This window comes from Sinohyriopsis cumingii, chromosome 18 (assembly GCF_028554795.1).
Source record: "Sinohyriopsis cumingii isolate HCF-2022 chromosome 18, ASM2855479v2, whole genome shotgun sequence".
In the NCBI taxonomy this organism is placed as follows: Eukaryota; Metazoa; Mollusca; class Bivalvia; order Unionida; family Unionidae; genus Sinohyriopsis; species Sinohyriopsis cumingii.
Window position 1 is genome coordinate 74,641,136 of NC_142978.1, and position 22,703 is coordinate 74,663,838.

The window sequence follows — 22,703 nt, forward strand, 5'->3', positions numbered from 1 at the left end:
GTACGATATGACTGGAAAATTTTTAAAGCTACATTAAAAATCTAAATCACACACACACACACACACACACGTCCCTTTGAATGCATAAAAAAGGGTAAAAAAAATGATTCTTAACTCATTCGGCCTGAGAGGTTTTTGTCGTTTTTGCCTGAAATGTGCGTAGGAAAGACATTTGGGGGGCTATTTCTGAATACATCGTAATACATCAGCTTTCAACAGATTTTCCATGAGAATAATGCCTAGTTGTATTAGAAACATCATTTTCCATTGGTTATTTTGCTTGCGCATGAGCAGAAGGGTAAAAGTTGTTTTGTTTTTTTTTGTTGCTTAATGGACCCATCATTTTTGTATGGAGACCGCAATTTATTCCAAATGCCCACCTTATCCTAGTTTTTGCAAAGGTTCACCTGTCTGTGTGCAGTTAAGACTGGTATGCCTTAGATCTGAGGCCAAAAGGTCTAAAATCCGGACCCAAAATCGCATTCCAATCTCGAGCGAATTTTGGGTGGAAAAAAAAACAGGTCCAAAAAATGAGGTTTTTCTCTCTTTATTTTGTAGTGCAACTAGAACTTCCACATTATTTGATATCATTTTAGAGCTATATCTGTCTGCTTTTTTTAATACCACCCACGTTGGTGTATCTTAAATGACCTTGATGCTGCAGAGCATGGAAGTAGGGTACAGCCTCATCACGCCTACAGACAGGATCGGGGCCGAATCGGTTAAGTCAAAATGTTTGACCAAATTTTGCAGATCTCTTGATCTATCCTAAGTTGACCTCTCTATTCTGTCACATGTATGACATCATAACATAACACACTCCATTTCATGTTATGCACATAATAATTCATCGTTTATTACACTACATCACACTGGCCATCATCATGCTACAACTGTGACAATATTTTCAACAGTTTATCATACAGTTTATTATTTTAAATCTTTACTTTCTATTAATAACAAAGTATGTTATACTGGAGAATGTGTTACAATACAGTTTTAGACCTTACCTAAAACTACTCCTCTAGACATGCTTTTCATCAATGTGCTTTCCTCCTGACTACTCTTCTCCATGACCAGATCCTCCACTGGAGAGGCCAAAACTGTCAGGTTAGGAGTGTTCAAGATCTCTTTCTGCATATGCTGCCTGTATAGAGACCTGTCAATCTGAGCTCGGGGACCCTGCAGAAATAATGGTAGTTTAGCAAGTTTCTGCAACTTCAGCAAAACAGAAAACTGTTCATTAATATAGCTGACAGTCTCTTAAGATAAGTTAAATGCATGTAAAAAAAAAACAATCTCTCCATATTTACAAAAATGGTAAATTATATGCACCACACGAAGTCAAACAAGGGCTACTACTCCTACAAAGAATGATTACATTGTCAATAAAAGTTGTTCCATGTATGTAACATATCTAAAATCTAAACTTAAAACATAATACACCCATTGCAACTGTGACAAAACCAAAAAAATAATGAAACAAATTCATAAAGATATATTAAAGGTCCAGTCATTATATACCAGAGAGTCCAATTAAAGTAGCACAGAAATACTTAGTAAAGCAAAACAAAATTAGCTTGACTTTAAAAATGGGTATTTGTCCTGGTGGATTAAAATGTAAATGAGACAAAATAAGTCATTTACCCAAACTGCTGGACCTTTACTTCTGTTCAGCATTCTGTACTGAAGACCTGATTTGTCTGAAGAAAAAAAAATACATTCCCTTTTTTAAATACAAATTAATATGAATAATATCTCTAGAGTACACTCCTGAATGATGGTATGGTCTTTTATGTCACTGCAACACAAATAGGTTATTTAATGCTATTCCAATTGGAATAAAGTGCATTGCCCAACAATACACTATGGAGACCAACATGGGCTGATCCAATGTAGGATTTGAACCCACACCAGTTCCTTTGCAAGCCTGGCAAACTAACTGCTGAACCATTTCAGTTCCTTCCTCCTTTAGTCACCTCTTATGACATGAATCTATTTTACATCAATTAAGCCTGCAGGGTGCCACTGCTGTATTAATTATGAAACAATGACTAATTGTAAACATTACTTAAGTTTTATGGCTTATGTTACCACGACCAAAAACAAGTCCTAAAGGTCCCCTATCTCTAAATGACCAAGTTACATGAACAATAGTGTGTTTGATACATATTTTTATACAAGAAAAGTTCTTTCAGAAATGAAATGTCTCATCTGCTCTGACAGTGCATCAATCATAAGTCACTAGTGCAAAAACAAGAGATCCTAAAAGAGTCTCACACTCTACAGTCTGAAAAGAATTTCCAGGAATTAAAGACAACTGCTGAGTGTTGAAACCATTTCTGATATTTTTGAGCAATATGATTTTCAAACTTTACTCTTGTAGTAGCCATCATAGATAGTGCCATTTTCATTTAAGAGAAACTAGACACAATTAGAGGACTTTAGGTGAAAAATCCATGACAATAGGACCATCTATTATGGGGAGAAAGTTTTCAATATGTTTACTGCGGCAGCCACACTGGATGTCACATCTTTTGGTGAAAGCACTATGATGATATGACAATCAATTCTAGAGGAGTAGTAACATAGAAGATGTTCATGCAGGTTGATATGGTAGCCATACTGGATGTAAGACCATTGTAATGACCATCCATTCTGGTGGAGTAGCAACATCAAAATGTCAAGGTGGCAACATTTTTATTCTGAACCAACATAAAACGTCCTCGAGTAAAAGCACCAAGTTAATATGAATTTCTTTTCACGAGGAGTAACGATAATAAGATTTTCAAGATGGCTGCTCTGGTGGCCATACTGCATATCTGATCAGCACTATTTTTATTCAGGACAGTAATAAGTCTTTTAGAGAACCCCCATGCTGATATGACCATCCATTCTGAAAAAAATAGCAATAACATGAGCTTCAATATGACCAAGGTAGTGTCCATACCAAATGTCTGAGTAGGACAATTTTCATTTAGGACCAACAAGACATCATCAGAAATCTTCTAATGAAACCCCATGCTGCTAAGATTTTTATACCCAGGATTAGCAATAACAAGATTTTCAAGATGGCTCCCATGGCAGCCACACTGGTTGTCATCATGACACCATTTTCATTTGGAACCAGCATTGGTATTAGAGAATAGGACTCTAAATGCAAGGCATTGGAGTGAAAGAAAGACAGCAGAATGCAAGGTATTGGTATGCGAGAAAGAGCTCAAAATGCAAGGTATTGGTAATTAGAGAAAGCTCTAAATGCAAGGTATTGGTATGAGAGAAGAGCTCTAAATGCAAGGTATTGGTATCAGAGAAGAGCTCTAAATGCAAGGTATTGGTATCAGAGAAGAGCTCTAAATGCAAGGTATTGGTATCAGAGAAATAGAGATAAATGCAAGGTATTGGTATTAGAGAAAGCTCTAAATGCAAGGTATTGGTATTAGAGAAAGCTCTAAATGCAAGGTATTGATATGAGAGAAGAGCTCTAAATGCAAGGTACTGGTATGAGAGAAAGAGCTCAAAATGCAAGGTATTGGTATTAGAGAAAGCTCTAAATGCAAGGTATTGGAATATTAGAGAAAGCTCTAAATGCAAGGTATTGGTATGAGAGAAGAGCTCTAAATGCAAGGTATTGGTATGAGAGAAGAGCTCTAAATGCAAGGTACTGGTATTAGAGAAGAGCTCTAAATGCAAGGTATTGGTATGAGAGAAAAGCTCTAAATGCAAGGTACTGGTATTAGAAAAGAGCTCTAAATGCAAGGTATTGGTATCAGAGAAAGCTCTAAATGCAAGGTATTGGTATGAGAGAAGAGCTAAATGTAAGGTATTGGTATTAGAGAAAGCTCTAAATGCAAGGTATTGGTATGAGAGAAGAGCTCTAAATGCAAGGTATTGGTATGAGAGAGAGATAAATGCAAGGTATTGGTGTTAGAGAAAGAGCTAAATGCAAGGTACACCTCTCCCTCGATAACTCGCGCACAACGGGGTCCACAAACATAGACCGCACTTTAAGCGAGGCATGAGTTACCGAGGGACTTCCAAAAATTTAAAGAAAAATCGTTCTGACATAGAGAAAACCGTGGGGGGGTTGGCGTTAGGGAACTGTGCTGTTTAATGACTGAATCCTCCTTTTACAATCACGTCGATAATAATTTTTAATAATGCACTTTTCCTAATGAAGTTGTTCATTATTCTGTTTAAATAACATTTTTTCTCCTCAAAATATCCAACATACGAACGATCGTTCCAACTGGTTTGAACAACCCTCATGTGTATGCGAAAAATATGTGTATTACATCACTGCTTTTTGTTTTCTTGATGAGTCTGGTTGTGTACTGGTATTCAATAATATCTTGTGAAATTGGTAGTCCACAATTTGGGAACTAGACTAACTGCTGATATACCACCAAACAAGATTCCTTTTTTTTTTTCAAAAACACGTGACATTTATTTCGTGAAACGTCTACGTCGAAACTCAATTTTTTATTGTTCAATTAGTACAGTGTTAATGTCGTGATTTCATTGGAAGTAATAATGAAATTTCTTATCATCCCTGAGGATATCCCAAAATGCCAGTTCAAGAATTCTCTGAAACTCGCTTGCCCACAATGGTCCGTATCTGTGAAATCAAGCTCTTTATTTCACGAAGTATTCTTTTCGCTTTGCTGCCTTGTTATCTTTGATCACAGTTATGAAAGAGTCGGTTAATTTAAGGTAGTTTCTATTACATACACAATAACGTTTATTACAGTGTTTGACTGATCAAATTAAGTGAGTTCACCCAACATACAACCGAGGCCGCTAGATTTTAAGTTAGTTCGATTACTGTGCCTTTTAACTTTTCTTTTATTGCAACTCCTTTTTTTTTAAAACTCAAAAGACATAATTAACGTGATAATACAAAGGAGGCCAGCTTTAAATTTAGTGCAGCAATACAACAAATACTTCTGCAAGTCAGTTATCAAAACACAGGCAGCACTTAATTAGGTTCTCAGAGAAACGCTCGTGGACATAGCTGTTACAGTAGATTGACGCATTTTATGTTTAATTACATTAGGACATATTGCATTTATGATGACTACACATAAAAGGAACTAAAAGATGGGACTAGAACACAAATTTCAGCTGATACTTTTTTTAATTTAATTTGTATTTACTGGTATGTATTAAAGTACTGCCTCCACTCGGCGTAAGTGATTTTCTCACTGATCGAAATTACCTTACATATCGTTAATTGCGGTGTACTAGGAATGTCATTTGGAAAGAAAATGTAAACAAAATTGTATGAGTTATTTTTAAATTTGGTATTTCATAGTGTTGATTATAATTTGCAGGTCCTACCTACCGTTTTCAACGATAAAACGAGCGATACATCAAAGTTTCCATTACCAATTTTGATCGCGATTTTCTTCAAATTCAACAAATAGGGATACATTTTTGGGGTATTTTCGGGTTTATAAAATGGGATCCATGCCTGACACCGCGTCATAAGCGGGTTCTCAAGTTATCAGGGCGTGAGTTATCGAGGGAGTGGTGTATTGGTATTAGAGAAAGCTTTAAATGCAAGGTAATGGTATTAGAGAAGAGCTCTAAATGCAAGGTATTGGTATGAGAGAAGAGCTCTAAATGCAAGGTATTGGTATGAGAGAAGAGCTCTAAATGCAAGGTATTGGTATCAAAGAAGAGACATAAAAGCAAGGTATTGGTATGAGAGAAAGAGCTCTAAATGCAAGGTATTGGTATGAGAGAAGAGCTCTAAATGCAAGGTATTGGTATCAGAGAAAGCTCTAAATGCAAGGTATTGGTATTAGATAAAGCTCTAAATCTAAGGTATTGGTACGAGAGAAAGTGCTCTAAATGCAAGGTATTGGTATGTGGGAAGAGCTCTAAATGCACGGTATTGGTACGAGAGAAGAGCTCTAAATGCAAGGTATTGGTATGCGAGAAAGAGAGATAAATGCAAGGTATTGGTATGAGAGAAAGTTCTAAATGCAAGGTATTGGTATTAGAGAAAGCTCTAAATGCAAGGTATTGGTATTAGAGAAGAGCTCTAAATGAGAGAAAGAGAGATAAAAACAAGGTATTGTATGAGAGAAAGAGCTCTAAATGCAGGGTACTGGTATCAGAGAAAGCTCTAAATGCAAGGTATTGGTATTAGAGAAAGAGAGATAAATGCAAGGTATTGGTATGAGAGAAGATCTCTAAATGCAAGGTATTGGTATGAGAGAAGAGCTCTAAATGCAAGGTATTGGTACAAGACAAAGAGCTCTAAATGCAAGATATTGGTACAAAAGAAAGAGCTCTAAATGCAAGGTATTGGTATGAGAGAAAGAGCTCTAAATGCAAGATATTGGTACAAGAGAAAGAGCTCTAAGTGCAAGGTATTGGTATGAGAGAAAGAGCTCTAAATGCAAGGTATTGGTACGAGAGAAAGAGCTCTAAATGCAAGGTATTGGTATCAGAGAAAGCTCTAAATGCAAGGTATTGTTATTAGATAAACCTCTAAATCTAAGGTATTGGTACGAGACAAAGTGCTCTAAATGCAAGGTATTGGTATGAGAGAAGAGCTCTAAATACAAGGTATTGGTACGAGAGAAGAGCTCTAAATTCAAGACATTGGTATGAGAGAAGAGTCTAAATGCAAGGTATTGGTATGAGAGAAGAGCTCTAAATGCAAGGCATTGGTATGAGAGAAAGAGCTCTAAATGCAAGGTATTGGTACGAGAGAAAGAGCTCTAAATGCAAGGTATTGGTATCAGAGAAAGCTCTAAATGCAAGGTATTGTTATTAGATAAAGCTCTAAATCTAAGGTATTGGTACGAGAGAAAGTGCTCTAAATGCAAGGTATTGGTATGTGAGAAAGAGATAAATGCAAGGTATTGGTATGAGAGAAAGAGAGATAAATGCATGGTATTGGTATTAGAGAAAGCTCTAAATGCAAGGCATTGGTATGAAAGAAGAGGTCTAAATGCAAGGTATTGGTATGAGAGAAGAGCTCTAAATGCAAGGTACTGGTATGAGAGAAGAGCTCTAAATGCAAGGTATTGGTATGAGAGAAAGAGAGATAAATGCAAGGTATTGGTATGAGAAAAGAGCTCTAAATGCAAGGTACTGGTATTAGAGAAGAGCTCTAAATGCAAGGTATTGGTATGTGAGAAAGCGAGATAAATGCAAGGTATTGGTATGAGAGAAGAGCTCTAAATGCAAGGTATTGGTATGAGAGAAGAGCTCTAAATGCAAGGTATTGGTATGAGAGAAGAGCTCTAAATGCAAGGTACTGGTATTAGAGAAGAGCTCTAAATGCAAGGTATTGGTATGCGAGAAAGTGAGATAAATGCAAGGTATTGGTATGAGAGAAGAGCTCTAAATGCAAGGTATTGGTATGAGAGAAAGAGAGATAAAAGCAAGGTATTGGTATTAGAGAAAGAGCTAAATGCAAGGTATTGGTATGAGAGAGAGATAAATGCAACATATTGGTATGAGAGAAGAGCTCTAAATGCAAGGCATTGGTATGAGAGAAAGAGAGATAAAAGCAAGGTGTTAGTATCAGAGAAAGCTCTAAATGCAAGGTATTGGTATGAGAGAGAGATAAATGCAAGGTACTGCTATTAGAGAAAGCTCTAAATGCAAGGTATTGGTATTAGAGAAAGCTCTAAATGCAAGGTATTGGTATTAGAGAAAGAGCTCTAAATCTAAGGTATTGATATGAGAGAAAGAGCTCTAAATGCAAGGTATCTGTATTAGAGAAGAGCTCTAAATGCAAGGTACTGGTACGAGAGAAGAGCTCTAAATGCAAGGTATTGGTATGAGAGAAGAGCTCTAAATGCAAGGTATTGGTACGAGAGAAAGCTCTAAATGCAAGGTATTGGTATGAGAGAAAAGCTCTAAATGCAAGGTATTGGTATGAGAGAAGAGCTCTAAATGCAAGGTACTGGTATTAGAGAAGAGCTCTAAATGCAAGGTATTGGTATGAGAGAAGAGCTCTAAATGCAAGGTATTGGTATGAGAGAAAAGCTCTAAATGCAAGGTACTGGTATGAGAGAAGAGCTCTAAATGCAAGGTACTGGTATTAGAGAAGAGCTCTAAATGCAAGGTATTGGTATGCGAGAAAGTGAGATAAATGCAAGGTATTGGTATGAGAGAAGAGCTCTAAATGCAAGGTATTGGTATGAGAGAAAGAGAGATAAAAGCAAGGTATTGGTATTAGAGAAAGAGCTAAATGCAAGGCATTGGTATGAGAGAGAGATAAATGCAACATATTGGTATGAGAGAAGAGCTCTAAATGCAAGGCATTGGTATGAGAGAAAGAGAGATAAAAGCAAGGTATTAGTATTAGAGAAAGCTCTAAATGCAAGGTATTGGTATGAGAGAGAGATAAATGCAAGGTATTGCTATTAGAGAAAGCTCTAAATGCAAGGTATTGGTATTAGAGAAAGCTCTAAATGCAAGGTATTGGTATTAGAGAAAGAGCTCTAAATCTAAGGTATTGATATGAGAGAAAGAGCTCTAAATGCAAGGTATCTGTATTAGAGAAGTGCTCTAAATGCAAGGTATTGGTACGAGAGAAGAGCTCTAAATGCAAGGTATTGGTATGAGAGAAGAGCTCTAAATGCAAGGTATTGGTATGAGAGAAGAGCTCTAAATGCAAGGTATTGGTACGAGAGAAAGTTCTAAATGCAAGGTATTGGTATGAGAGAAGAGCTCTAAATGCAAGGTATTGGTATGAGAGAAGAGCTCTAAATGCAAGGTATTGGTATGAGAGAAGAGCTCTAAATGCAAGGTATTGGTACGAGAGAAAAGCTCTAAATGCAAGGTATTGGTATGAGAGAAAGCTCTAAATGCAAGGTATTGGTATGAGAGAAAGAGCTCTAAATGCAAGGTACTGGTATTAGAGAAAGAGCTAAATGCAAGGTATTGGTATTATAGAAGAGCTCTAAATGCAAGGTATTGGTATTAGAGAAGAACTCTAAATGCAAGGTATTGGTATGAGAGAAAGAGAGATAAATGCAAGGTATTGGTATGAGAGAAAGAGAGATAAATGCAAGGTATTGGTATGAGAGAAAGAGAGATAAATGCAAGGAATTGGTATGAGAGAAAGAGAGATAAATGCAAGGTATTGATATGAGAGAAGAGCTCTAAATGCAAGGTATTGGTATCAGAGAAAGCTCTAAATGCAAGGTATTGTTATTAGATAAAGCTCTAAATCTAAGGTATTGGTACGAGAGAAAGTGCTCTAAATGCAAGGTATTGGTATGTGGGAAGAGCTCTAAATGCACGGTATTGGTACGAGAGAAGAGCTCTAAATGCAAGGTATTGGTATGCGAGAAAGAGAGATAAATGCAAGGTATTTGTATGAGAGAAAGAGAGATAAATGCAAGGTATTGGTATGAGAGAAAGCTCTAAATGCAAGGTATTGGTATGAGAGAAGAGCTCTAAATGCAAGGTATTGGTATGAGAGAAGAGCTCTAAATGCAAGGTATTGGTATCAAAGAAGAGAGATAAAAGCAAGGTATTGGTATGAGAGAAAGAGAGATAAATGCAAGGTATTGGTATGAGAGAAGAGCTCTAAACGCAAGGTATTGGTATCAGAGAAAGCTCTAAATGCAAGGTATTGTTATTAGATAAAGCTCTAAATCTAAGGTATTGGTACGAGAGAAAGTGCTCTAAATGCAAGGTATTGGTATGTGGGAAGAGCTCTAAATGCACGGTATTGGTACGAGAGAAGAGCTCTAAATGCAAGGTATTGGTATGCGAGAAAGAGAGATAAATGCAAGGTATTTGTATGAGAGAAAGAGAGAAAAATGCAAGGTATTGGTATGAGAGAAAGCTCTAAATGCAAGGTATTGGTATTAGAGAAAGAGAGATAAATGCAAGGTATTGGTATGAGAGAAAGAGAGATAAATGCAAGGTATTGGCATGAGAGAAAGAGATATAAATGCAAGGTATTGGTATGAAAGAAAGAGAGATAAATTCAAGGTATTGGTATGAGAGAAAGAGAGATAAATACAAGGTATTGGTATTACAGCATGAGAGCTAAATGCAAAAACTAAACAGGAATGCCTATTCCAAGAAAAATAATGATGCCCACAAACAAACTAGCAGCAAAAAGATATTGTTTCTTCATATTAATTCATAAAAATCAAATAGCAATTATGTAATGTTTCTGCATAGAAATATCAGCCTTGAGGATTTCCAGGCCAATTTTCTCTTAGGACAAGCAAACCTATCTCTAAAAGATCTGTGGGTTACTGAACAATACAAACTATAAAAAAAAAACTGCAATGCAGGCTATATAAGGATGACTACTTCCCAGATGACTGACTACTTCCATAATGAGTAACTATTTTCCTAATGGATCACTACTTTCCTAATGAGGGGCCCCGAGTGGCCGAGTGGTCTAAAGCGCTCTCCGTTACAGATCACTGCCATCTCACCTCTGTCTGCGTGGGTTCAAGTCTAGGATTCGGCCAATGTGGGTATGTGAGAAAGCTTGCCAGTAGCTTCTCGTGGGTTGGTGGTTCTTCCCGGGGTTTTCCCAGATTCTTCCTCCACCATTAATACTGGCTGCCATACATAGCCTATCATGTGCTGAAAAATGGCGTTAAACCCCACAACAACAACAACAACAACTTTCCTAATGAATGATTACTTTCCTAATAAAAAGCATTTACCACATATCCTTCCACAGACACCATCAAGGGCATCAATCTCCTTCATCAGATGCCCCTTTCCAATGCCACCAAAGGATGGGTTGCAAGACATTTCTCCTGAAAAAAAATTCAACATAGCATATACAAAATTTGTTATTAAAAATGTCATTAAATTCGTCTTCTTGAATCAAAACTGCTCCAACACCAACATCACTTGCATCAACAGACAGTTTAAATGATTGGCTGAAGTTTGGAGCTGTAAGAACTGGCATGCTTTTAAGTACAGCTTTTAACTTATCAAAAGCCTCCTGACATTTTTCAGTCCAAAGGATCATGTTTTTCTTACTCAATAAATTTGACAGGAGTTCAGAAATTATAGAAAAATTGGAGAAAAAAAATTCCAATAGTATCCAGCCATACCTAAAATTTGTATCAGTTGCTTTTTATTTACATGCACAGGGAATTCAGAAATAACCTTGACCTTTGCATCTACTGGTTTAACTTGCCCATGTCCCAAGATATGTCCTAGAAAAGTTACACTAGCATGTCAGAACTCATTTTTGGATAAATTAATTGTCAGATTTGCATCTCTGAGTCTGTCAAAGAATGTCCAAATTGTTGCTAACTGTTCTTTTCAGGTGTCATTGTAGATGATGACATCATCGATGTAAGCATCACAATTATCTAGACCGGTCTCAGGTAACCATATTCATGAGACGTTGAAAAATTACTTGGCGACCCTTTCATCCCAAACGGCATTACTTTATATTGATAAAGTCCATCTGGAGTTACGAATGCCAAAATTTACTTTGCTCTTTCCATTAGTGGAATTTGCCAAAATCCATTCAAAAGGTCAAATTTGGTGACATACTTAGCATTTCCGAACTTGTCAATACAGTCATTGACTTTTGGTAATGGAAATGAATCTGTTTTTGTCACACTATTCACCTTCCTATGATCAGTGCAGATACAGAAAGTTTTATCTGGTTTTGGAACAAGTATGCATGGTGAGCTCCAGTCACTTTTTCTGGGCTCTATAAAATCATTCTCCAGCAAATATTGAATTTCTTTTTTCATCTATTCCTGTTTGAGAGGGTTCATCCTGTATGGGTGTTATTTCACAGGTTTGGAATTTACAATTTCAACGTCATGGAAAAGTTTGTTTGATCTTGGAGGAACATCTGTAAATAAGTGCTCATATTCAAATAATAACTGTTTAAATTCATTTCTTTCTTACTCTTGCAAGTGTGAAAGTTTCTGGTCCAGATCTTTCATAATTTCTTTATTCTGAAGATTTGTCACTCCAATATCACTAGAATTAAAAAATATTCCTTCACTTAAATCTTTAATGAGTGGGACTGGTACAAATAAATTAATTGCATGTTTAACCTGGTTAACTCTTTCAATATACTCTTTTAGCATGTTTATGTGGCAAAGTTGTTTTCTTTTTTGCCTCAAAGGAGTATTTATGATGTAGTTTATATCATTTACTTTCCTGTCAACTGTGTAGGGACCATAATACTTGGCCTGAAGAGGTTTTATGCAATGGGCAAGAGAGCCAGTACTCTATCACCAGGCTGAAAACTCCTTTCCTTCGAGTTTTTATCATATCTTGACTTCATTTTTGATTGAGTAGAATGCAGATTTGCTCTTGCAACCTCATAAGCCATTGACAACTTAAACTTAAAATTGGAAACATAATCAAGAAGACTAATTTCAGTATCTTCATTAGAAAGAAGTTTCTCTTTCAATAACTTCAATGGTCCATGCACAGTGTGTCCAAAAACCAGTTCAAAGGGACTGAAGCCTAAAGATTCTTGAACTGATTTACTAACAGCAAACAACAGTAAATGAATGTCTTCATACCAATCTTTACCCACATCAAAACAATAGGACTGAATCATATTTTTCAGAGTCAGATGAAATCTTTCTAATGCCCCTTGGCTCTCAGGGTGATAGGCAGAATATCTGAATTGTTGGATGCCTAATTCATACATAACTTGCTGCAAAATTCCAGACATGAAACTTGAGCCTTGATCAGACTGGACAGATCTGGGAAGGCCAAACTGAGTAAAAAACTTTATCAAAGCTTTTACTATTATTTTAGATTTAATATTCCTCAAAATCTACATTATTTACCAACATCACTTTTGATTTTTGGACAATAGAAGTGAGTCAAGATCTTGTGATAAGTCTTTTTAATCCCTAAATGACCAGCCAAAGAAGTTTCATAGGCCAGACTAAGTATTTCCTTTCTGTAAGTTTTTGGAACTACAATCTGATAGTTCCCTGACCACTCGTCATCAGCAGGTACCTCAGGAGGTCTCCATTTTCTCATAAGAATTCCATTTTTAATGAAATAACAGACAGAAACTTCAGCGGCTTCAGTTTCACTAATGACCCTTTGAAACAAACAGGAGATATCAGATCTTTTTCCTGTTTGATGACAAGTGATTGGCATTTATCACCCTGATTAGAATAAAAAGAATGAGTAGTTAAAAGAGGATCACTGTGATCAATACGTTCCGATTAATCCAAACAAAGAGTGAAAGTGACCTCATCAAAAGCGTGACCGATACATGTGTCAGCTAAAGGAATACTTTCCTTATCAACATCATTCTCAAGAGTTTTCTTTGCCATAGCTCTGGTAACTGCACAAGCTGGGAATAAATCAAGGAATTCTTTATCAATTTGATCAAATTTCTGATCCAAGCAAGGCTTGTCAGTTACAAGTGGATTAACCACAACCTTGTCTCCAGCTAGGTCGTTGCCTAGTAATAAATGAATGCCCTCAACGGGTAAATTAGACACTTTTCTCTGACTGTCACAGGTCCTGAAACTAAGTCTGATGACAAATTTACACAATGGAGAAGAACATTAACAAAGCTGAACTCTACTCCCTGAATAAGAACAATCTCACTAGAAGAAGACTTCTCAGAAAAAGGCAAAGTACCTGACAATAAAAGACTCTGAGAAGCTCCTGTGTCCATTAAAATTTTAATAGGGATAGGATTGGTCAAATCACCCAAGATTGATATGAAACCTGTTGATATGAATGGTTCATAATTTTCCATAATAAAATCAGATTGGGGTTTTTTAGACCCAAGAAATTTATTGCTTTCAATACATGACCATGACCACTTAGAAATAAGAGCATTTGGAATAGGTCTGTCTTGATTCTGATGCCTATTTTTCAATTTGTAGCAATCAGAAATGACGTGTCCTTTCTTCTTGCAATAGATACATGTAGGAAGAGACAAGGATTTTTGATCTAGCTGACCTGAAGCTTGATTTTTAGAAGTTCTTCTTGTTTGAGATTTAGAAGAGCTTTATTAGGCTGAAATAATTTTCTGCCAGAAGACTGTTGAATTGAAGTCTTATTTACAAAAGGAACTTTATGAGTAAAAGAATACTCATCAGCAGCATTTTCCAAGGTTTCGATCTTATGCTTGTCAAGATAAGCACAACTATGGACACAGTTCTTGAACTCTTCAAGTAACACAACTTGTTTGAGATTTTCATGATCTTGTTCAACTTTCTTGGCTAAGCACCATCTATCAAATAACTGCTCTTTAACTCTAGCAAATTTGACCTGCTTTGTCCAGCTTCTTTTTTATCAGTAATTCCTGAAATTTACACCTAAAAACCATATTTTACGTTTTCATATTTATTCTTATTTGCTTGTGTTATATATATTTGACCGCTCTGGTGGCCTAGTGGTAAGAGCGTCCACCTTGGATGCGGGAGGTTGTGGGTTCAATCCCTGGCCGAGTCATATGAAAGACTTATAAAAATGGTACTAACAGCTGCCTCACTTGGTGTCAGGATAATGTGACTGGGTGGAACATCATGCTACATGTCTGCAACATGATGCCCCAGTGCTAGACATCACTATAAACTGCCCCACTGCAGACATCATAGCGAAATGACTGAAAAATTGTTAAAGCTACGTTAAAAATCCAAATCACATCACATCACACACTCTAGCAAATTCGACATGAGTTTGTCCAGCTTCTTTTTCATAGTTTCTGAATTTATAACCCTTTAAGATGCATTCCTTAACCACATCATAGTCATGACTTTTGTGAACTGACAGTGAATTCTAAATATCACTAGCTTTACCAGTAAATATACATTGTAATAATTGAGGCCAATGCTCCCTTGGCCATTTCAAATTTTCAGCAACTTTTTCAAAACCAGTAAAATATTTTGTCTACTTCTCTTTCTCTGAAAGGGGGCACTAACCTAATATTCTTTGCAACATCAAAAATTAACATTTGTATTTGAAGTGGGAATGTGCTTTTCACTTGCCAGCTCCATTTCTTTTATTCTACATTGATATTCCCTCTCCTCCTTCTCACTTTGCATCTGCATTTGTCTCTCTCTCCTCTTTCTCAAATTGTAACTGCATTTGTTTTTCTTGTAACTACATTTTGTCTTTCTTTCTCTTTTTCTTCCACCTGTAAATGCATTTGTTTTTCTTTCTCTCTTTCCTGTATCTCTCTTTTCTTTCTCAAACTTAAACTGCATTTGCTTTTCTTCTTTCTGTAATAACATTTGTTCTTTTTCTTTCTCCAATTTTATTTGTTCTTTCTCTTTCTCCAATTGCAACTGCATTTGGTTTTCTTCTTTACCTTTCTGAAATTCCAGCTTCCTCAATTCCAATCCCATCTTGTATTTTAATTCTAATTCCTTTACTTTTATTTCAGTCTGATACAGATTTACTGATCGAAACCAAAGCACTTTTATCTAAAACATTCTTTTCTACCAAGTACTGAACCACAATATTTTTTATTTCTTGCTTCGTTAAGAAAGACTTTACCTCAGACAGATCATATTTTCTGCCAAGTGGAATTAATTCATCTTTCTGAAAAGGTCTAATTGGTCCTGGGTAGGACTTGAAATAAAAATTTCCACTTTTGATGACATTTTAGAAAAAGCTTGCAAACTTCACAAAAGATTTCAAAAACTAGAGGAATTGAAAGAAACGTTTTCTGAAATATTTTAGCCAAAATTAAAATATCCTGAGGACGAGCAACCGATTTCTTATCTTACGTGTTTAGGCTCTAATAAACAGTAACAAAAAGAGTAAAAACAAGCTTTGAAAAATTGAATAAAAATTTATTTCCCTGAAAAAACAATGTAAAACTGAAACAAATAAGACCTTAGGATTTTAAGAATCAAATCCAAAAATAATCCACAAATTAAATCCTAGCAATGAAATGTTCTAATGAAATCACGTTCAAGTCCCAACAAAAAATCCAAAAATGGAAGGCAATGACATATAATGTATTCAATATAGTGCTGATGTGTTTACAGTTCTTTGTGAACCACAGAAAATATTATTAGGGTGTTTGAATTCTGAATCAAATTTAAAGAAATGTCTTTGTCCATGAATTCTGTATGAGCACTCAAATATTTCCAAGGAAAAAGAATTAATCTTTTAGAATCCAAATAATCTGAATAAAAATTAAAATGTAACTCCAAACTGGTCACAACAAAACTCTTTCCAGTGTCCAAAGTAAATGCCCATCTGAGAAATATCTCTCTAATCATCACTAACTCTAACTACTACACAACTTCGGAAAACCCAGAATTGCAAAATAGAGGCTCTATACATATCTAAAATCACGTACTCCCAGTATGACTTTGATAAAAACCAATCATTTTACTCCAAGAATAAAATAAAAATAGAAAGTTGTTAACTTGTCTCAGTGACTTCTGAATCAAGCTTGGGAAATAAGTCAACAATAGAAACAGTATTTCTATTATTAGGTGTTTATGAAAAGAGTCAAGTCAAACTGAAATTTCTGAAGAAAAAAATGGCAAATCAAGTAAACAAGATTACATTACTTTGACACGTAATGAAATTTTTAAAAAAATTAAAACTTAAAAACAGACAATTAAATGAAATCAAATTATAAATTAAATCAAATATATGTAACAATAGTGGTACAGTTACATCTAGAATCAAGTTACAGCTCCTCCCCATTGTAACATCTCATTATAAAGTGATTCTTGATATAGTGTGGTACTACTATAGACCTCATGACCAAAACCATACTAATGTATAACAATGAGTTGAAACAAAACAAAGTGAATCTTTCTTATTTGTTCATTTCCTGCTCAAAACACCATTATTTAACAAATTGTACAGTGCCCAATATACCATGTTTCAGTAAATTAATTCTCAATATATTGCAGTTTTGTACATATCATAAATCTCAATATACCACAGCTTTTGTACATAACACAGTCTGCGATTCATTGATCCCAACTACCACATTTATAACATGTCAAGTTGTATAATGAAGGGTATTATAACATCAGACAGATGTATTACACTATTTGTTTAGCTGAATACACCACCTGATGTAGATAATAGACAGCTTTAAAAAAATATTAACATTGCTGATGATGCTATGCTCATCACCAGAAAAATTATATGTATTTCTTGCCAATCAAAGGTGTAGCAAAAATATTAAGAACTGCGAAGACATTTCTTTTATCTGGGTATTTCTATGAAAGGTACAAACAACTGGTTTATGAATAATTAAAGTTTTACTATATTCCCCATACTTAAGAAAATGTGATGACTTTTGCTTGGAAACTACTGTAAAACATCAAAGTCCTCTAGTGTTTTTCATTTATTTATTCTTCTATCCCACTAAAGAACCCATCTAACAATGCCTCAAGTAGGCAGATCTAAACTGAGTGAAAGCAACTTAGGGCTTCTGATGTATGTAGCCATGTACTTGGTGCCATATCCTTAGGTGAAATATGTTGCAGCTTTTGCACATACTGATACCTTTACACAGCACGTGTTTTAATAGCTGATTGACCATTAAAACAGTGCTCTTTAATAAAATGCACAATCAAAAATGCATTGGCACACTTACAAATATGACCATCTTATTTAAGGTCTAAGTACCCTTCTTGGTCATTACACCATGTTTGCTGAAAATATGACTTCTCATGAACACAGCAGAAATTATATATTATAAATAATTCTAACTGATGGGTTTACCTGGATTACAGTATGGTAGTTACAAATAGGTCTAAATTGTTAATCACTGCCACTAGAACATCGCAATTTAATTTTGTTTACTTTTCAAAACATTACCACCATGGTTTGCACAGATGAACCCTATGGTGGTGTCATGTACAGTTGTAAGAACTGGAAGATGCTAAGATATAACTTTACCAAAGCCTTGGAAAAGTGGAATGAAGAAAAAGTATGAAAGACATATAAAATGTAAAGTAATAATGTGATAGCTTGCATGGGTTCTAGCATGTTTAAGATCTAGGTGAGTTATAAACCTTCATAAGTTCAATCTAAACTTTCATATATATATATATATATATATATATATATATATATATATATATATATATATATATATATATATTGTTCCCACTTTTCTTTTACATGTGTTTAGCATATTTAAGAAGATCTATATGAGTTATAAACCTTCTCTGTCTCTGTATATATATATATATATATATATATATATATATATATTGCTCCTAATTCTGTCCAAAAGGAAAATTTATTTCTGCAAAAGCTTCTAGTCTAGTAACATTAAGCTAGAGAGAAATTGATTTAATATGGCCATCAACTAAATACTTAATTCAGCATCCACCAGTAGACCAATGAAAGGAAGTATCACTTTATAAAAATGCTTTACAGGCAATCCATACGAACACAATGACATTCTAGTCCTCCAAAGATTCAGATCGAGACCAAAAAACGTGGACATCGATGGTGTTTTGCAAATGAGTAATGGTACTAAAAAGTTGACACCTCCCCCTCCCCCCAAAAGTCGTACTTGCTTTTAATTTAAAGTTAGGGGTAACAGAATAAATAACTAAGAAAAGTATGTACACCATACTCTAACTTGAACACTGCATGTAGCATATATACTTTACTTTGTTACATATGTTATAAAACAGAATGTGTCTTACCTGCAAACCATGTGACAATGTATTCCTCTTTGATCTCAATTGCAAAGCTTTAACACTGAATTTTAATAATGACATTAACATCAAGAACTGATACCTATGTTTTATCTCACTATGTTTGTGATGATGAAACAGAAACTGAATCAGTAAGGAAGGCTTACCTATAGTCTCTATTTTATGTGTTATCAGCAGTGTACGGACTCCAATACGGGCTGCAGCATGGGCTGCCTCAGTCCCAGCATGGCCACCACCAACAACAATCACATCATAATCAGTTCTTTTTTCTTTCAGAGGGACATGATTGGAATCCGTCCAAACTGTCCCTGCTGAACAAGTCTGGCTTAGCCCCCTTCTAATTACCCATGTTAGACCAGACCTGATATCAGCACATACCAAGGCTGATGACAGGTAATGTCCAGATAGGCCTGGTACATAATTCCTAACTGCTGAAACTCTTCTCCAAATGTGTCCAGGATGACTGGACTTAAGCATTTTTCTGGCCCCTAAGCTGCAAAGAAAGGATACAATTCATATTATAGACCACTTCAACAACACATATGTGACAGCAGATCTGGGTCTGTGCAGTTTGCAGTTGGACTAAACTAATAAGCAAGTACATGTATATACAATGCATTTGGATAGAGTATAAAGTGTAGCTGTGAAACAATGCAGAAAAGGCTACTGGACATCATGTTACAGTTATACTGAACATTTAATCCTTTTATATGTAAAGGAACCTACTCATAAATTCAATGAATGTATAAGCAATCTGTAGGACCATATAAATGATTTGGAGACCACTTCTCCTTCTTGGTCTATAATAACCATGACATTTTATATTAAAACCTTGAACTCAGAAAACTTATTTGTAACTTCATGCATCACATTTAAGGACTGAAGGTATCAAGCAGAAACCATGTATGCAGATCAAGTCACTGTTAACTATGACCAATGACCATTTGACCTTAGAATCAGCAGGCTTCTCTAATTTCTGTGAACTGTTGTAAAAGTACCTAAGAAAAAACTTAATTTACTGCACTGAAACTAAAAGCTACCATACAAATCCATAGTTTCATACTCTTCACCATACACGCCATACTTGCCAACTTTCCAGACAGTGTTGGGGGGGGGGGTTCAAGACTCAAAAGGTATTTTCTGGTTCCTAGTGGGGTCAGTGTGCATGACCCAAATAAGCTGTTCAATTCAGAAAAGGTATCTATTAAAACTGCATGAAGAACATGACTGGAAATTCATGCTTTAAACAAAAAACTACCTGACAGACTGATATATACCATCACCAGAAACACAAACTCACATACAGTAATGACAACCACTAAGATATTATATAAAAGTATACAAGAAATTTCTGTCTATAAAATCCACTCAACAGTGAAAAGCCGTATTAGCCTGTAGCTGAAGACTTTGCTGCTCTCAAAAGCTTATTGGAGAGTTTGAACGTGATGTTAATGTCATTACTGTTCATCTTTGCACACATTAAAGACTGGATGGTACTCTTCTTTGCACACATTAAAGACTAGATGGTACTCTTCTTTGCACACATTAAAGACTGGATGTTACTCTTGTTCATCTTTGCATTCATTGTTGTACATATTAAAGATTGTTGATGGTACTCGTGATCATCTTTACACACACTGAGGACTGGATGGTACTCTTATTCATCTTTCCACACATTAAAGATTGGATGGTACTCTTGTCATCTTTGCACACATTAAAGACTCGATGGTACTGGTGCTGGACTGGAAAGTACTATTATTCATCTTTGCATTCCACATTTCCATCACGATATTTATTTAGGCATTGCCAGAAGTAATCCATCAAATACAGGCATGTATTTTACCATGTAAGGAAGCAGTGAATAATTTTAACTATGCTCATGCTTGATAATGACTGAGGGCAACAATATTAAACTAATGAGACTGTTTATAAAGTATATAATAACTGCTGTTATTTGCATTTTATTAAATTTCCAAGATTCATTAGTTTGAAAAAACAAATGATTTGAATGGTTTGATTTGTTTACACTAGCATCAAGTGCTACCAAAACTGAGTTTATATCACAAAGTTTATCTTGACCTTTCACACTGACTGAAGACCTTCAGTTTCATGAAGACAAAAATGCAACATTTCTGTATGAATTCCTCATGGTCTTAGCTTTAAAATGATAAATGCTGCCAACTCTCCTCACAAATTCCCTCATAAGGCAAATATATGACCAGTGAACCTGAAACATACTTATATTTTCAAACAATATGCAATAACCCAGAACTGTATTTATTTCTTAACCTAGTGAGAAGCTATATCTAAAATCAAACTCTGCAGTCAATCATGCCAATCATGGATCATAATAGTGATGTTGCAACACTTAAGAAGAAAAAAACACAAGGCAAAATGTAAGCTATGCAATGCTGAATTAGTCTGCAAAGGAACAACTTAAAATCTGCTAAATCACAGTGGAAATAATTACTCGCACTCACAAGGTAATACCAAATACTCATATTAATCACACGGTCTTAATAATATAACATTATGGCAATTTGCTTTAGATCTTAATACCAAACTGAGGTTATATCAAAGTTAACAAAGCATTTATGTATCAATCAAGCATCCAATTAAGGTATTGTCTGCACACAATTACTATAAATAAATAATAAGGCATGTTTCAGAAAACCAGCTCACAAAACCAACTGAGTTATCAACTATGTGCACTGATTTCAAATTTTCACACTGGGGTCAAGTTACATTACAATTTTTATTATGAATAAATCACTGAATAAAAAATACTTTTTGATAGTCCCACAATTAGCCAAACATATTGTCTTGAGCATCAAATGAATTTTTCAGATCATAATTAGTTTGATTTTGACGATACACAGGGAATAAAACATCTACATTCATTCGTTTGCCTCAATATAAAAATAATCTATTCAGGACCCCTAAACCATCATTTAATTGGTTAAGATGACTGTGTTGATGGTGCTTATAATGAATGCAGTATAGTGTGACTGTGTCTGGTGTCAATAGTCACAAAAGCAGACAAACAACACTGAACATGTGTTCATTTTAAAGCACTACTGGTACCAACATCAATGAATATTCGAATTCTATCTCAATAAATTAAATAAATTCTATTCCAATAAATTAAACGAATATTCGAAAATTGAAAACCTGGTATTCTTTTCAGCTCTACTTTATACAGGAAAGTGTGCCACTGAAAATCACAGGAGCCCAATGGTTTTCTGACCTAAGAAAATCCCTACTAATATATTAGGAACTGTCTGCATCACATCTTCTTATATATCTATATGCAATTTATGAACCTAACTAGTCTTTTGGAGTTAATCGAATACAAAACATTGTGTAACACTATGAGTATGTGTTATACTAATTAACAAATAAAATCGGTCGAATGAAGGAATGCTAAACCTCGAAAATAGATGTCGGTCGTAAACTAGCAGACAAACTAAAGTTTACCCATCGAAACAACATATTCACATGAACGGTTATTGGAATAAAGACCGAGACTAACTCTTGAAACACTTCTATAATATACGACTTCCTCAAATATTTTTCACCGTACCTATAAGTTACAATACTTTTTAAAAAGTTTATTAATATTCCCGATAGTGGGAACTGTCATGCTTCGGACGACTATGAAGTTATGTAACTCTTGCAGTGTCTGCAGATTCAAGGGAAACAACTTTTCTGTCGATTAAACAGCGACGGCTTTATCCAAAATAAAGATTAATAAAAATAAAATTGAAAGAGACATACTTTTATATATGACAACATTTTTTTCCTTCTGATCTCGAAAGAAATAATTCTTGGTTATTTCTTCTTATTTTTTTCATGTCTGTTTTCCAGCTTCGATAAACCGACGCACTTGGGCTGGTATTATTACTTAAAATGTACCTGTACATTATAATAATACTATACTAACACAAGAGAGGACGCTTCTCGCATTATTGCTATACTTAGTGCATATATATATATATATATATATATATATATATATATATATATATATATATATATATATATATATATATATATATATATATAGGTAAATTGTAA

The 22,703-nt window shown here is 35.0% G+C and overlaps 1 protein-coding gene across 2 annotated transcripts in view; it reads right to left on the reverse strand.

Annotated features, from left to right (window-relative positions):
• The window catches only part of LOC149776990 (5-taurinomethyluridine-[tRNA] synthase subunit MTO1, mitochondrial-like), a 281,547-nt gene extending 259,248 nt beyond the window's left edge, over positions 1 to 22,299 (reverse strand). For both annotated transcript variants that reach the window (XM_089941729.1, XM_089941728.1), the window contains exons 1-5: positions 22,210 to 22,299; positions 18,773 to 19,119; positions 10,671 to 10,766; positions 1,648 to 1,703; positions 1,011 to 1,182 (exon numbers count right to left, since the gene is read on the reverse strand). In XM_089941729.1, coding sequence (XP_089797855.1) covers positions 1,011 to 1,182; positions 1,648 to 1,703; positions 10,671 to 10,766; positions 18,773 to 19,103 — 655 coding nt within the window. In that variant the 5' untranslated portion in view covers positions 19,104 to 19,119; positions 22,210 to 22,299. The remainder of the gene's footprint in view (positions 1 to 1,010; positions 1,183 to 1,647; positions 1,704 to 10,670; positions 10,767 to 18,772; positions 19,120 to 22,209) is intronic.
• Between the last annotated feature and the right edge of the window lie 404 nt (positions 22,300 to 22,703).